Source organism: Botrytis sinoallii (genome assembly GCF_014898435.1).
Source record: "Botrytis sinoallii strain Bc 23 chromosome Unknown BSIN_009, whole genome shotgun sequence".
NCBI lineage: Eukaryota > Fungi > Ascomycota > Leotiomycetes > Helotiales > Sclerotiniaceae > Botrytis > Botrytis sinoallii.
Genome location: NW_024066036.1, coordinates 263,539 through 278,674, shown reverse-complemented (window position 1 = coordinate 278,674; position 15,136 = coordinate 263,539). Strand labels below are relative to the sequence as shown.

The following is a 15,136-nucleotide window of genomic DNA, read 5'->3' as shown; positions in this document are numbered from 1 at the left end:
AACTTACAACTTACAACTTACAACTTACAATGATTAAAATTAGATGATGGTCATACAGCTTCAATTGGTAATTAGTTTTTGATATCCAAACCGTCTACTCTGTACCCAGGGATCTTGTCAAAGCGAATACTTCGTAGGTAAATAAGCACCTTTATCCAGAAGAATCTAACTACAAATGGATTAGATCTACCTCATTAACTCGATTGTGAATTAGTCAATTGGTTGGTTGAGAGAGCTAACAATCATGCCCAGCTTCTACCAGACTCTAACTTCTCTAAGAGACTGATGGCAAATTGGGTACCTTACCTTAGCTTCATTTTCATGGGTCTGGATTTCCCTTTCGTCACTCTTTCCCATCCAAGCTAATTTCTCAACCCAAGCAAGAAAGGAAAGAAAAAAAAAATCAAGCTTCACTCTAATCATGATAGTCAAGGCTCAATATTCACTCTGACTTCACTTCGGCTTTTCATGGTCCTTCCTCGTTTGTTAAAATTTATAATAAGATTCACTTCCACCCCCCAACCCAACTTACTTTCAAACCAGTTCACTTTTCTATAAACAAAGAAAAAACCTTCTTCCATCTTCCCATCCACTTTCGTCACACCTTTCCATATCCATCTTCAAAAGTAAAGATAAATAACTTCTAATCACCATCTCAATCCATTAAATCTTTTCAAACGACCAACTCTCTTCAATCTCAAAAGATTCTATAATACAACTTACGAAGTATACTTCCTCAAACCACAATAATCAATATGAAGTCCTCAGTTATCCTCGCCATCAGCGCTTTCGCAGCTGCTTCCGTCGCTCAAACCCTCACCGATCTTCCATCATGTGGTGTAAGTATTTAATTCTTGTTACCATATGCTCATGTCGTCGCCGTCAAATTGCATGCGCTTTGTGCCACTTGATTGCGACTTTTCTCTCTTCCATATGCAATGACTAATCTTATTTCCTCTATAGCAAACCTGTATCAGCAACATGCTCGCTCAAGCTCAAGGTCTTGGATGCTCTTCCCCTGATGCTGCCTGTCTTTGCACCAAGCCAGACTTTGCCTATGGTATCCGTGATTGCTCCAATGCCGCATGTGGTACTGAAGCTGCTGTTTCCGTTATCGCCTACGGCCAAAGCTACTGTGCAGGTATGATGTTCCTGATTTCAAATTTTAAATTGATCTTGTTCTAACACTCAATAGCTGTCTCTACCACTGGTTCCGCCGAGTCATCCACCTTGGCTACTTCTACCGCCTCTGCTTCCGGCAGTGGTTCAGCTGAGTCATCTGTAAGTTTTATTCATTCCTTCTTTCCATGGCATGACGTCAATTTCTATTTGTGGGGTTCTCGGTGTTCCCCAAATATTTCCAACGACAAAGAAATTTAGGCGTCCAGGAACAGATTGATTTCAACAATGATATCATCGTGAAGTGAAAGTAAATATTTACTAACAAATTTCAATAGGCTGCTGCCAGCTCTTCTGCTATCACCACCTCTGCTCTCCTTGCAACCGTTACCTCTGGATCTGAGACCATCACTACCACCATTGGTTCTACTACAATTTACGGTGCCGGCGGTATTGCTGTTGTATCCTCAACTCCAATCTCTACCGAAGCTGTCGTCTCCACCATTACCAGCGATGATTCTACTTTCGAGTCTACCGTTGGATCTTCTACCATTTACAGCACTCCAAGCCCAACTGACACCGGTGTCTCCTCTGCCATCACCACCTCTGCTATCGTCTCCACCGTCACCAGTGATTCTTCCACTTTTGAGACCACTGTAGGATCCACCACCATCTCTGGTATTGGAGCTGTTGCCAGCGTTTCTTCCGAGGCTGCTTCCTCCGCTTCTGCCATCTCATCCAGTGCCGGATCTGCTATCTCTTCCATTCAATCCTCAGCTTCATCTGCCGCCTCTAGCTTGGCTTCAGGTGCTTCCAGCTTGGCTTCATCTGCCACCAGCAGAGCCTCTTCCGCCACCTCTGCCGCTGGTAGCGCTGCAGCATCCGCAACCTCATCCGCCATGGGTTCCCTCCCAACTGGTGCTACTGGTTTGATGGCCGCTGCAGGTCTCGCTGCTCTTTTCTTGTAAACAACTTCATGATGTCCATTTCCATATCGAATTGATATGGCAATGCCTTTGAAGGTGAATATAATGGAATTTGAGTGTGGTTGGACTCGCAACGATACCCTTCTCTTTTTTCGATTCTTGATCATACTATTTTACAATTTCTTTCTTTAACTTTTGACGACTTTCACGATGGATGGTATGGGGGCATTTGATGATAGGTATGGATGGGATTTCTGGTCATACATATCATATGAAGCTATGCACATGACGCCATAGACATGGTAATAACAATTGGGGTTAATCCGTGGATGTTAATGGAAATTTAATGGTGGGTAAATGAGATCATGGCATGGCATGGCATGGTATGGGTGGACAGGCAAATAGTACTCATTCTGCTTTTAAGCATGATTGATGGTGCGAAATATGAACTGTAATAAATAGTTTAAGAACGATGGTTTATACTATTAAAGTTATTATCTGAAATCCTTTTGTGATGTAGTGAAACAATTTTCTTGATATGATGATCTTTAATGAAGGTGACGGATGAATGCCGAATTGAAATAGGCCATTGTTATCTCTACCAATGTTACTCACTTAGTAAATATTCAAGTGCAGATGCTTCGCTTCGCGTTCGCGCTGGCTTGGCTTGGCCTAGAATGAGCGGATTGGAGTTCAGTCACTGGGTACAAAAAGAAGCGGGACTCGGTAGTGAAAGGAGAAGGAAGTTTAAGGTTAGCAGAGGTACTTGGGTTATAGTGCTTTGCTTTGCTCCGGGTATGCAGCAGGCTGGCTGGCCGACGGGAAATATTCTTACAGGCGGGAGGCGAAACTGGTTAGTTATTGATGGTGTATGTTATGTGGTGGATGGTAGATGATAATGTGATTGGAAAGACTATTTATTATATATGAAGAGGGGGGTGATGATGATGTAGTGTTGTATTGTGTAGTATAGTATATTGTATAGGATAGTAAAGTTGGGTATAGATTGGGTGAGTTTGGGTTTGGTGTTGGATTGACTATGCTATGTGTGTGTGTATGTGTGTATGTATATACACTTGCTTGAGCTACTGGTATGTATGTATGTATCTATACATGCATCACTTCTTTACGAAAAAATGTTCTGTATCCATTCTAGACTCTGATTATGTATGTATACTTGTATTTGTATTTGTAATTATTTATATATCGATAGATTAACATGTCGAATCGAATTGGTGGTTTACTTGAATTGGATAGAATAGAATGCAATAGAACAAAATAGAATAGAGATGTACTATGCACTTTCCAACTGAAAATCGATGTAAGGTGGAAAAGAGGAATGTGAAGAGGAGAGGGGAGGAGCTCGTGGGGCTTTGAAAGTTGGAGGTTGCAAGTTGAAAGAGAGAGAAGCGATGCTGTGAGAGATTTGGATTTATGAATAGGGGGTGAGTGAGTAAGTGTATACTTATACCTACTTATATTTGTTAGGTATATGGGTAGTAAAATTACTTAGGTAGTATCTACTATCTACTTATACATATAGTACAATACAATCAAGCAAACAATCGCAATTGCAATCCCAAGGAAAAGAAGGGAAGGGATGGTTGAGAAGTTGCAAGAGAATGAGCTGTAACCATTACCGAGATCAGGAGAAGGATGAGTTGACAATCGAGTAAGGAATTAGCAGGGGACTTCAGACTAAGGCCTCTGATGCTATTTTCTGAAAGCACGGAAGAGAGAAATCAGGTGTTTACCTCGAATATGTCGAGGAAATTGAGTTACCATGTATGGGAACATTTGGGGACTGAAAGGAGGACGGGGTATGGGATGGAAGGAATAAGGGGAAGCGAGTTAGGTGAATAGAAGGATATAAGAGAAAAGTGTGATAAGTTAGAGATGGAAGAAGAGTGGAAGCGGGAGGGAGCTTGGTAGCTGATTTCCCATCTCACTCTTCTGAACTATCCTCGGGGTATACCCACAGACAAAAATATAATTGAACCATATTCTCACCACGTGCACAAACAATTTGTAAAACAATCATAGCAATGAACTATCTAGACTAGAGCACTAAAAGTAACTTCCCATAATTGCAAATGTTCCTCAAGACTAATTTCTTCACCCGTAACCTCAATTATTCATACAACATCGATATCGTACCTACATAATAGCCATATTGTTTATCCATCCATCCATCCTGCCATTCCCGTAAAAATGACAATCAATCAATAAATCAACGCCTTATTACCCCCTTCCCCCCAAAACCAAAAGCACCAAAGCCTGAGCTTTACTCATCTCTCATCTAACATATCTATCCTATCCACTGCACATCATACATTCCTCTTTGTTATCAATGCTGCCTATATGTTTATTAGTATGTGAAATATTTGATGAGAAGATAATGGAGAAAACTTACATTGCAACTTGGCATCAGCATAGATATCATACTCTCTATCGGTACTGTCCTTGCCTTGATCCTCATCTTGGGTCTTCTTCTCAACACTTGACTCAAGTAATTCTTCCTCCTTAGGAACTGCATCAGTAGGCTCAGTAGCGAGTGCCTTTGGACTATCACCCTCCTCTACATCAGCCTTGAAAGGAGTCTTAGCAACTGGAGTGTGAGTTTCCTTGCTTGACGCAGGTGGAGGTGTAATGCTTGGTGTTGGTACATCCTTTGGTGCACCAATGGATTGTGCGGATGATTTACCAGCATACATAGGTCTTGGGCCACCGCCATTGATTGACGAAGCGCTTGAGACATAACCGGAAGATGGTAGAGTGCGCTTCTTCAAGGTACGTTCACGAGCGACGTTGGTGTCAGCTACAAGAAGAGCTTCTTGATCGACGGTGAATTGAATAGGTGCTGAAGCAGCCATAGTACGTAAATAGTACATTCCGGTCTTCAAGCCCAATTTCCAACCAGCAAAGTGCATAGATGTGATCTTGCCCATTGTAGGATCCTTCATGTGAATGTTCATTGATTGAGATTGATCGATAAACGCACCACGATCAGCAGCCATTTGAACGATTGTTCGTTGAGAAATCTCCCAAACGGTCTTGTAAAGGGCCTTGATGTCAGCTGGAATGTTGGGGATGTTTTGAATAGATCCACCATCAGCGATGATACGGTTCTTCATGTTGTCGGACCAGAGTCCCATATCGACAAGGTCCTTGAGGAGCCATGGGTTGACGACTTGGAACTCTCCGGCAAGAACACGACGGGAATAGATGTTCGAAGTGTATGGCTCGAAACATTCATTGAAGCCAAGAATTTGAGAAGTACTGGCAGTTGGCATAGGTGCAACAAGAAGCGAGTTACGAACTCCGTGTTGCTTGATGGATTGCTTCAAAGAATCCCAATCCCACAAGTCAGTAGGTGTAACACCCCACATGTCGTATTGGAGTTCACCCTTGGAGACTGGGGAGCCTTGGTAAGTTTCGTATGGGCCAAGTTCCTTTGCAATTTCGACGGATGAGGTCAAGGCAGCGTGGTAGATGGTCTCGAAAATTTGAATGTTGAGGTGCTTGGCTTCTGGGGAGTCAAACGGAAGACGAAGCGCCAAGAAAGCATCAGCAAGACCTTGAACACCAACTGCGATAGGTCGGTGACGGAAATTGCTTTTTCTGGCTTCTGGAACGGGATAGTAGTTGATGTCAATGATCTTGTTCAAGTTTCTAACAACGACTTGAACAACCTCGTGAAGCTTCTGGAAATCATAAGTTCCCTCATTCATGTTGACAAAGGTTGGTAAAGCAATGGAAGCCAAGTTACAGCAAGCGACCTCATCTGGTGCAGAGTACTCGACAATCTCTGTGCACAAGTTGGAACTGCGAATAGTACCAAGGTTCTTCTGGTTGCTCTTCTTGTTGCATGCATCTTTGTAAAGCATAAAAGGGTTTCCGGTCTCGGTTTGAGCCTCAAGAATAGAGTACCAAAGCTTTTGTGCCTTGATAGTCTTGCGACCCTTGCCTGCCTTCTCATAACTTTCGTAGAGAGCCTCGAACTCCTCGCCATAAACATCTGCCAAACCAGGGCACTCATTCGGGCACATCAGGGTCCACTCTCCGTTCTTTTCAACACGCTTCATGAACAGATCAGGAATCCACAAGGCATAGAAGAGATCGCGTGCACGAACTTCTTCCTTGCCGTGGTTTTTGCGCAGATCAAGAAACTCGAAAACGTCCGCATGCCATGGCTCAAGGTAGACAGCAAATGCACCAGGACGCTTGTTACCACCTTGGTCAACATATCTGGCAGTGTTGTTGAAAACTCGGAGCATAGGAACAATACCGTTGGAGTTTCCGTTGGTACCAGCGATGTATGCACCAGTAGCACGAATTCTGTGAATGTTAAGGCCAATACCACCAGCATTCTTTGAAATCATGGCACAGATCTTCAAAGTATCGTAAATACCATCAATACTGTCCTCCTTCATATCGATGAGGAAGCATGATGAAAGTTGTGCTTGTGGAGTTCCTGCAGAGAAGAGTGTTGGGGAAGCGTGGGTAAAGTACTTGTTGGACATCAAGTTGTAAGTTTCGATTGCACTTTCGATGTCATCACCGTGAATACCAACGGCAACACGCATGACCATCTGTTGTGGACGCTCTGCAACTTTGCCATCAAGACGTAAAAGATATGATCGCTCGAGGGTCTTGAATCCGAAATATTGGTAGTTAAAATCTCGGTCATAGACGATGGCAGAGTTGAGTTCCTCTTCATGTCTCATAACACATTCGTAAGTTTGCTTGCTAATCATAGGAGATGCTGTGCCATTTCTTGGGTTTGTATATTGGTATAAATCGCGAATTACGTGGGAAAATTGTTTCTTGGTTTGTTTGTGAAGGTTTGAGACTGCAATACGAGCAGCTAGAATGGCATAATCGGGATGGGTGACTGTCATATATGCAGCAGTTTCTGCGGCCTTTGAATGAAGTCAGCAGTATTCCTTGGAGCGAGAACTGGTCTCGGTGCGTTCTTGTGAAGGATGGGTCAACTTACGAGGTTGTCAAGCTCAATAGTATTAACACCTTGGTAAACACCAGAAATGACCTTTTGGGTAATGGCAGCAGCATCTATGTGATCAGGATCGAGACCATAACACAATCTTGACACACGAGCTGTGATTTTATCGAATTGAACGCGTTCCTTACGTCCATCTATATGTAGTGAGTACAGGCAGAAAGAGGGACTTTCAATCAGTGTACATACCTCTCTTGTAGACATACATGATGGCGTCGGTTTGGTTCGTAAATTCCGTTGTAAATTTTGGAGGGGTTAATCAAACCGGACGGTGAAGAAAAACGATGAGTGGAAAGCAAACCACTATTAAATTAGAAATAATAAATAAACTTGAGTACAGTCAAGTCTACAATCAATCAACCTTTGAATAGAAAAGAGAGGATGTATTGTAGATTGAAATGTAGGAGGGAATCGTTCTTGAGGAAAAAACAAAGGAAGAGTTTATGAGAATGGATCCCAAGTGTTTTTAAGAGGGAACACTTTACGCGACTTTTCCACACTTCGCAGGGACGCGTTGAAAATAAGTGCTAATTGGTAATCTAGCGTGCACAATACTATGCTAGCGTGTTTTTTATTGGAACAAGGATGGGCAGCAAGTGATTGGAACTTTGACTAAAAGGCTGAAAAGTTACATGAGTGAATCCAGTTAATTCATTACCTTGCTGTAATAGATATCTACCTAGGTATGGGAAGATGGGAGCGAGGGGGCAAGAGAGATATGTCACAAATTGTCTAGATATTGTAGATGATGATGATGGTGAGGTACGTACTTTGACAGTTAGAACTGTTGTGAAAAAGCATAGCTACTGATTTGCGTCCCCCAGTCGACGATTAGATTCGTCTCAAATTATCCATTTGCCCGCACCAACGTTCCACTCCTTTTTGTGCTGCCAATATGGGTTACGTTTCGCTGCTCAATCCTTCAAGTCCGAAATCGCATGCTTCATTCCTTTCTTGACTCTAACGCCGATCATTATTCATCTCTCACAGGGTATATCAGTTATTTGGATCATTACTGCCTATTGTCCATAGCAACCATGCTATGTCTTTAACTCCTCTCCCTGGTACCTGCATATCTAACAGGCTGGCCCCCTTTACATGGTACTACAGGTTTTCTAATCGGCATAAAAACATCCAACATCTTGGCTTGTCCAAAAGCAAGTAAAGAGGAAGATGTCCAATACACCAACATTGCACTCGGCATCTGCAATGTAAGTGGGATAATTGCAAGAGCGACTACCTTCAACGAATTCATTAATCTCCTCATGAATACACTCTTAGGTTTCCCCTGGCTTGTGAGATTCAATAGAATGGACCCAGAGAGCATGAAAGGTAGTATCAACAATGGATCCGAAATGAGAAGATTGGGAAACCACAATGCCCCTTCTGTCGCGAAGGTTGGCTCTAATAGTAGAGAGCCCAGGTCAAGATCCGTGGTAGCCGTTGCCTCATTTGCTTTACTCGATGTGAACAGCGATTCGATCCATTTCAATAATCCATCATGCGCGCCGCACATTTTTCGAATCGTCTCTACAGCGATCATCCAGACGGGCAATTGCAAAAATGGCAGATAATGTTTCCAAGTACCACAATTGTGTCTTGAATAGAGTTCACTCTTCTTCTTATTCATTTTGTCCTTAACAAACTGGTTTGCCGCATCCGGCCCTAAATGGCCAACCTCTTGTATTGATTGTTTTCTAAATTGATGTTGCCATGCATTCATGAGGGGCATTAAGTCGATTTGTTTTTGCGCAGCTCGTCGTGAATTGATGCCGAGTGGGAAGATAAGGACAGTCCGAATAGCTAAAGCAGTGAGAGGTAGTGTAAAAGCCCATGGGAGGCCAGTAAAAGAGTGTAGTCCTTCTAAAACCCCATGTGTAGCTATTAATACAGAATCGAGAGACTGAGTTCGTGGGGAGGCATGGAACGATCGATAAGTCGGAGGAAGTTGCAAGAATAATCTCGGGATTTTTGAGCTGGTAGAAGGGTGCATTAATGTGCGGGCCGGCCGAAACAATGTAGACATCGTGATTTGACTTCTCTTCTCTGCGCAGTAAAGAGACAATCAAATCAAGAGCAACGATCAATTTCTCAGTATTCTTGTCAACATGGCTTGACCATTTATTTTCTAAAGTCGGAAGTTCCGTTCACATGTCATCCTTGAAAAAAGAGGTCCCGCATCGGTACACGCGGCCGCACGCTCCACCGCCTGCGCGTCACAGCTAAAGTGACACAGTAACCCTGGAAACTCGAGATAAAACCCCCCTCCCCTCTCTTCTTACTTGTACGTTCAAAAAGTTATGGCGGAATCATGCAAAGCTTCAGACGGTAGCGATATGTGGACATTTGGGCTGGATACCAAATGGACAATTCTAGTAGCCTTGATTCTTGGTGCGACACCTTTGATTGTTCTTTTAGGAGGCCCGAAGCTCGTAGGTTACGTCGGACGCACTGTGGGGTTCTACTTGAGGCAAAAGACAGCTGGGAGGAAAGCTCAAGTTTTGGAAAGGGTGGAGATTGATCAGAGAGAGTATAGGGAGAACAAGGAAAAGAGTCGGGATAGTGATGATTGGGAGAATATAGAATCTACGAGTGGAACGGGAGTGAAGGATGATAAGGAATGGGATGGCATTGTTGGATTCTTTCACCCCTTCTGGTATGAAGATGTTTTTTTGCTTGAATTCATACTGACTTGGCTAACATTAATTCAGTAATGCTGGAGGTGGTGGTGAACGTGTTTTATGGGCTGCAGTTTTAGCAACCCAAAAACGATGGCCAAATGCGAAATGTATTGTCTATACTGGAGATCACGATGTGGATAAGTCGCAGATCATTGCTAGAGTGAAGGTATGGCGTGGCTACTATGCTCACAGAATGCGCCGGCTGATTATAGCTAATAGGATCGTTTCAATATTCAACTCCATCCACCAACGATTACCTTCTTATACCTCACAACTAGACATTGGGTTTTAGCATCCACATGGCCCCATTTCACACTTCTAGGTCAATCAATTGGATCTCTTATACTTGCGTGGGATGCGTTCTCTCTGGTTGTCCCCGATATTTTTGTGGATACAATGGGCTATGCTTTTGCGCTTGGATTCTGCAAGATTTTGTTCCCCGAAGTACCGACTGGAGCATACGTTCATTATCCAACCATTTCGACAGATATGCTAGGCTCTTTAGATCCTACATCTGCCACCGGGAAGCAAGGGGTGAACGCTGGAAAGGGAACAGGATTAAGAGGAGAGGCAAAGAAGCTCTATTGGAAGTTATTTGCGAAATTTTATACCTGGGTCGGAGCATCAATTGATGTAGTTCTCACAAATTCTAATTGGACACTCGATCATATAACATCGCTATGGGGAGAATGGCGACGCGAATTAAAGAAGTCCATCGCAACAGCAGTCTTCCCTCCTGTGGCCGTCGAAGAGCTCGAGGAGAAGATCTCTGTTACCCCCGAATCCGAAGCAATACGTCAACCAGCTCTTCTTTACATTGCGCAATTCCGCCCTGAGAAAAATCATACACTCATTCTAACCGCCTTCGCCGCTTTCAAAGCCACTAAATCCCCAGCAGCTAAAGGCGCAAAACTTATCCTTATCGGGAGTGTTCGCGATGACTCTGATTCAAAGCGCGTATATCAATTGCGCCTGTTGGCAAACGAACTACAAGTCAAAGACGATGTTGAATTCCATTTGGATGCGCCTTGGCCGGATATTCTGAAATGGTTAGGTAAAGCCAGTGTTGGAGTCAACGGGATGTGGAATGAGCATTTTGGAATCGGAGTTGTGGAGTACCAGGCGGCAGGATTGATTAGTGTTGTTCATGACAGTGGTGGCCCAAAGAGAGATATTGTTACGAAAATTGATGGTTTGCCTACAGGTATGTTTTTGCTTCTTTCTTCTTACTCCTTTCCATCTCGCTTGTCTGGAGCAAAACTAATCCCTGAATGTAGGCTTTCATGCATCAACAGCAGAACAATTTGCTGAAGGTTTCGAGGGCGCACTAGCACTCCCCCGAGAAGATAAGATAGCGATGAGATTGAGAGCGAGGAAATCAGCTCAAAGATTTACAGAAGCGGAGTTTGCGAAAAAGTGGATTGTAGGTATGGAAGAGTTGGTGACTTTAAGGAGGAAATGGGAAGGGATTAGGAGAACTCAATAGAAAGTCTGAATTGAATATAATTCATATGGTTCAATGTTATGGCTTTGTGGTGGTCGAGAATTGATAGAATACATATGCAAATAAATATATAGCAAATACCAAAATATATAAGAAACTGTTCACGTTATACTTCAGACGATACTGCAACATCTAGACTTCAGATGGAGGAAAATGATGACATCAGATTAACAACTCTCTCGTCTAAGATAAATGAATGATTGTATGTGTTGTTTCTATGATTTCGCTGATGTGGTAGATGCGAACCCGCCTGTCTTTCTATGCATATCTAGAAGTTCATCTGAGTGATACCACCTCTAACTATATCCATAATCTTTCCATACACCTTATCCAAATTCTATCGGCAATCCTGTAAAGAAAACAAATTCTAATGATCTTCGTTCTAGATCATGAGTTTCATCATTTGAAGCTCAACCAAGGTTAGCAGTCGTGGAAGAGGGGGTTTGTGCAATTTAACCGCGCGGAGCGCACCTTCCTCCATCCGCCTCCACCAACTCAACTTCTTCAAGACACTCATACACCAACTCCCCCACTCGCCTTCTGTCTCGGCTCTCCAATAGCCTCCAACCATCCTTCTCCAGCCAACCCTTCTCCCTCAATCGAGAGATCGCCCCAAACTCTCACACCTTGTACAGCACTCTCTCTTCCACTTGCTTTCCCAATTTTGTGTCCTCTTTCCTCCAAATATTCCTGCAATTCTTCATCAAATCCCGGTTCTACGGTCGTTCTTTCGGGTAGTAATTGATCATGCATTCTAGGTTGCTTTAGTGCTTCTTCGAGAGACATGCCGTGATCGATTATGTTGATGATGGCTTGAATTGTTGACGTGGGGATTCGTGATCCGCCGGCGGCGCCGATGGAAAGGAAGTGGGAGCCATTAGGGTGGGAGATGTGAATGGGGGAGATAGAACTCATAGGGCGGGCACTAATGTTGATGGTTAATGAATAGTATATTCGTACGCAAAGAAGGCTCGGACTTACCCAGGACGAACATAGTTCATAGGTGAAGGGACGAAACCAAAGTAATTGGGAACGCCAGGGATGGAGAAATCGTCCATCTCGTTATTAAGAATAACTCCTGTAAAATTGTAAGCAAAATTATTGATTCAATATGCTTTGAAACGTGGGTGAAGAGAGACAGATTAGCTCTGCAAGTCATGAACTCAAACCAAGAGAACAAGTGTTCAGGATAACATACCAGTCTCGGGAACCATAACGGCAGAACCGAAAAGTAAATTGACGGTTGATGTTGAGGTTATTGAAAGGCCAGAAGCGTCGGTAGCAACCATATGCGATGTCCCATGATTTCCCATGATATCCCACCTTTCTGGATTGTACCTTCCAACGTCTTGTGTCTTATCGTCTAGGATCTTTCGTCTATTAGAATCTGCAGTTTCAGCTGAAATGATTCCTTCTTCGAATCTGACCATCTCGTCAAAAAATGACGGGTCTCCTAGCTCGGAATGAGCGGCATATGAAAAACGCATGGCTTCATCGAGTCGATGGGTATTCAGAAATAAATCGGATTCTTTATACATGTCATATCCTTCAATGGTCTTAAGAATGCTCAGGGCTATGGAACCGCCGGAGGGAGTGCCGGTTGAATGGATAGTGTAGCCACGATAAGTGATGTTGATGGGATTGCGAATCTTGATTTCGTAGTCTTTGAGATCGGCCAAAGTCATGGTTCCATTTGTGGCCTTTATGGCTGCAATGGTTGCATCTGCAATTTCCCCTTCGTAAAATGCCGAAGCTCCTTTGTTAGCAATCGTTTCTAGCGTGTTGGCATATCGCTCTCTTTTCATTGTATCACCCAATTCAAGGAGTGTACCGTTCGGAGCGAAGTCCATAGCCCAGTTTGGATCCTCTTCAAGAAAATTCCAGTCGACTTGATTCTTAACTGCTTGCATGTAGTAAACTGTATCTTCCGTCACTAGTCCAGATTAGTGACGTACATAAAGAATTGTGAAAGCTACATACCAGGAAAACCATTTCTAGCGATATGTACAGCCGGATTGCAAACGATTTGCCAAGGTAGTTGCTGGAGAATATCAGTTAAGCGTCATCATCTCAAACTGAAGAAGTACATACTCCATATTTATTGTGAAGATATTCAAGTCCTCGAAGGTCACCTGGAACAGCGACTGCATCTCCACCGACCACGGCTCTGCTGCGATCTTTTCTAAACATGTCTCGATATGCAGCGGCTGGAGCTGTCTCTCTATAGTCTGCTGGAGTGTAAGCTAGGTGAAACAAAGTGAGCCTCCCGTGCATCTTACCTATGGTCTCGTATTCCCCTTCTGAGCTACGTACTAGCATAAAGCCCCCTCCACCTATACCACTATGATACATTCCTTAAGAGAATTTGTAAGTCTAATACGGGGGGGAGGGCGATTCTTAAAAATGAGGAACGGCCTTACCGATGACACCAACGCATAGAGTGGTACCAACCATAGCATCTGCGGCATTTCCCTATACCACCCACGTGATAAGTCTCAAATCAATTATCAATAGGGGAGTCACTTACACCTCTCTCTATAAGCTCCGCTCCAACCTCACTGCATATTTTGCTTTCACTCGCCACTGCTCCACGATTGCCAGTGTTTGTGACAGTGGAAGAGCTAACACCATGCAAGATCCAGAGTGTGAAGACCCAGCAAAGATGGCCTAAGCCAATTCCGCTCATGTTGAAAGACTGTAAATCTAGGTTGATTGTATCAGCATATGGTAGTTATGTCTGCTTCATACCCAAATCATTTGCATACTTGTACTTCTCGAGATGATTTATTCCCTTGACCGTACCGGTATGGGACGAAACAAACAGTGATGAAGACCGCTAGTTACTTCGAATTGCCATGAACCCTTGAAATTATGTGACAAGGGTGGGGCTCGGGCGATCTTTGGTCTGATATTGTTGAAAACCCTCAAAAGTGATGACAGTAATTCACAAGCTTGAAATTTAAGCTCGGAGAATATGTTATTGAATAATAAAGGAATGAAGTTCGACATGATTGCGAAGTTTTGTCTTATCTCAGTCATTGCGGAGCTTATTTTGCTAGTGGCGGACAAGTCAGTCAAACTCAAAGCATTACCTGGTAGTTATCATTTCGCGAAACAATTATGGATCAGACTAAAGTAGAAGCCAGATAGCGTTTAACGCGTAAGATAGCGCTTGTGATTTATTTTCAGATTAATGATTGGTCAGGTCTTTCAATGCCCGATGTTAATCAGGTGATCACGTGTCGCCACCTTCTTTATTTTTTGATGGATTATCAAGAAGTAAGAATTAGTGAACTCCTGACACTTCAACCCTACCTCTTTCAACCCCATGTCACTTTCATACATATTTACATATCACCGTCACCATCACTATCACCGTGGTGAGATGCCACACTCACTCACTCACTCATCCATCCACTTGCTGACTCTCTCAACTCTGATATCAAGAAATTATAGATCAAGGCTTTGGGGAACCTTAGGCAAAGCCTAGAATATTATCAGGCTGAAGTTCTTCGACCAGATACCGTGTCACTTGCCAGCAGTCAGATCAAATCTCACCACATCATTTTTCTTTCTACTCGTCGCAATCTTGGCATGAGTAGGACGACGGTCCGATTATCTATTAAATGGATATATCTCGTGCAGTAGATTCTGATATCCTCAACATCGAGTCGGACAGGACGTTTTCAGTGGCTTCTAAGGCGCAATTCTCATGATCACTGACACCCACGGAAAACTCCAATGTCATATGAAGAGCACAAGACCATGTGGCTGCCGGATATTTACTAACATGCATAGATGATCAATAGCTTTGTCAAGATAAGGCTGAAGAGTGTATATTTGAAACAATGGAACAATATGTTCCGTGAAATGCCACACTCTTGAG

General features: G+C 43.3%; 5 protein-coding genes across 5 annotated transcripts; 2 read left to right on the top strand and 3 right to left on the bottom strand.

Moving 5' to 3' along the window:
* Positions 1–755: 755 nt before the first annotated feature.
* Positions 756–2,087, top strand: EAF02_005700 (uncharacterized protein; the record flags this gene model as incomplete). Its single annotated transcript, XM_038901748.1, has 4 exons — positions 756–839; positions 964–1,141; positions 1,196–1,281; positions 1,458–2,087. 4 exons carry the CDS (start codon positions 756–758, stop codon positions 2,085–2,087), a joined length of 978 nt encoding a protein of 325 aa, XP_038757965.1.
* Positions 2,088–4,070: 1,983 nt separating this feature from the next.
* EAF02_005699 (uncharacterized protein) lies at positions 4,071–7,466 on the bottom strand. Its single transcript, XM_038901747.1, has 4 exons — positions 7,255–7,466; positions 7,045–7,202; positions 4,459–6,967; positions 4,071–4,402 (listed from the first exon to the last, which is right to left on the bottom strand). Exons 1-4 carry the CDS (start codon positions 7,271–7,273, stop codon positions 4,359–4,361), a joined length of 2,730 nt encoding a protein of 909 aa, XP_038757964.1. The 5' UTR covers positions 7,274–7,466; the 3' UTR covers positions 4,071–4,358.
* A 647-nt stretch (positions 7,467–8,113) lies between these two features.
* EAF02_005698 (uncharacterized protein) lies at positions 8,114–9,091 on the bottom strand (the record flags this gene model as incomplete). The annotated part of the gene is made up of 1 exon (XM_038901746.1): positions 8,114–9,091. One exon carries the CDS (start codon positions 9,089–9,091, stop codon positions 8,114–8,116), a length of 978 nt encoding a protein of 325 aa, XP_038757963.1.
* Positions 9,092–9,365: 274 nt separating this feature from the next.
* EAF02_005697 (uncharacterized protein) lies at positions 9,366–11,357 on the top strand (the record flags this gene model as incomplete). The annotated part of the gene is made up of 4 exons (XM_038901745.1): positions 9,366–9,721; positions 9,777–9,912; positions 9,966–10,950; positions 11,024–11,357. The coding sequence occupies 4 exons, from the start codon at positions 9,366–9,368 to the stop codon at positions 11,230–11,232; spliced, it is 1,686 nt and encodes a 561-aa protein (XP_038757962.1). The 3' UTR covers positions 11,233–11,357.
* Positions 11,358–11,763: 406 nt separating this feature from the next.
* EAF02_005696 (uncharacterized protein) lies at positions 11,764–13,936 on the bottom strand (the record flags this gene model as incomplete). The annotated part of the gene is made up of 8 exons (XM_038901744.1): positions 11,764–12,175; positions 12,232–12,328; positions 12,449–13,183; positions 13,231–13,291; positions 13,342–13,478; positions 13,530–13,604; positions 13,671–13,722; positions 13,778–13,936. 8 exons carry the CDS (start codon positions 13,934–13,936, stop codon positions 11,764–11,766), a joined length of 1,728 nt encoding a protein of 575 aa, XP_038757961.1.
* Between the last annotated feature and the right edge of the window lie 1,200 nt (positions 13,937–15,136).

What these genes read in the sequence shown, in the direction of transcription:
- EAF02_005699 (XM_038901747.1), bottom strand. An exon ending in CTATTGAGCTTGACAACCTC is followed by an intron (nt 6,968 to 7,044) that starts GTAAGTTGACCC and finishes CTTCATTCAAAG; the next exon opens with GCCGCAGAAACTGCTGCATA. An exon ending in TGCTGATGCCAAGTTGCAAT is followed by an intron (nt 4,403 to 4,458) that starts GTAAGTTTTCTC and finishes ATAAACATATAG; the next exon opens with GCAGCATTGATAACAAAGAG.